Here is a 570-nt window from a genome sequence, read left to right on the forward strand (position 1 = left end):
GATCCACTGTTTTTAACTTTTCCGTCATCTGTCTTCTCTGTTTCAGCTCTTCCACTCAGTATACGACGGCTACGGAAGTGTGAGCGCCGCCTGCCGGTCTTTGTTGGGTGCTGACGGACGGGGCCTGCTGTCATGGCGTCCGAGCTGGGCAGTTACGGGTCCCTCGAGCACGCTCTTTGCTTTGGTTTTCCACGCGAGCTTCGCTGTTCTGCGGCTCGTGTTGCTGTGGTTGGTCACCTCTGTTCTACTGAGGAACTACCGGCGTGCGCGAGCAGAGCTGTACCGCCCGGCTGTGGATCTCCAGGATTACGAGATGGTCGAGTTGTTTCTCAGACGGCTCAAAATGTGGATGGGACTCAGCAGGGCCAAGGAGGTACGCTTCCTGTTTCTACAGCTGTTACTTTGACCTATTTCCATAAAGATTTTTGAGATTTTACAGGGACAAAATGTGAAAAGATAAATAGTAGTTCATTCGTGACTATGTCTTGTACTATTTAGAAAGATGTACATCAATCCTCACACTTAAACTCCCCTAAACCCTTCTGCTGCTCTTTTTTTTCCTCTTCTTAG

The 570-nt window shown here is 49.5% G+C and overlaps 1 protein-coding gene across 1 annotated transcript in view; it reads left to right on the top strand.

The window, feature by feature from the left end:
- The window catches only part of pkd1a (polycystic kidney disease 1a), a 54,398-nt gene that overhangs the window by 50,272 nt on the left and 3,556 nt on the right, over positions 1–570 (top strand). Inside the window, exon 55 of the mRNA XM_068592322.1 lies at positions 47–373. Coding sequence (XP_068448423.1) covers positions 47–373 — 327 coding nt within the window. The remainder of the gene's footprint in view (positions 1–46; positions 374–570) is intronic.

This window comes from Clinocottus analis, unplaced genomic scaffold, assembly GCF_023055335.1.
Source record: "Clinocottus analis isolate CAN_PGR_092001 unplaced genomic scaffold, fCliAna1.0.p SCAF_27, whole genome shotgun sequence".
Taxonomy (NCBI): domain Eukaryota; kingdom Metazoa; phylum Chordata; class Actinopteri; order Perciformes; family Cottidae; genus Clinocottus; species Clinocottus analis.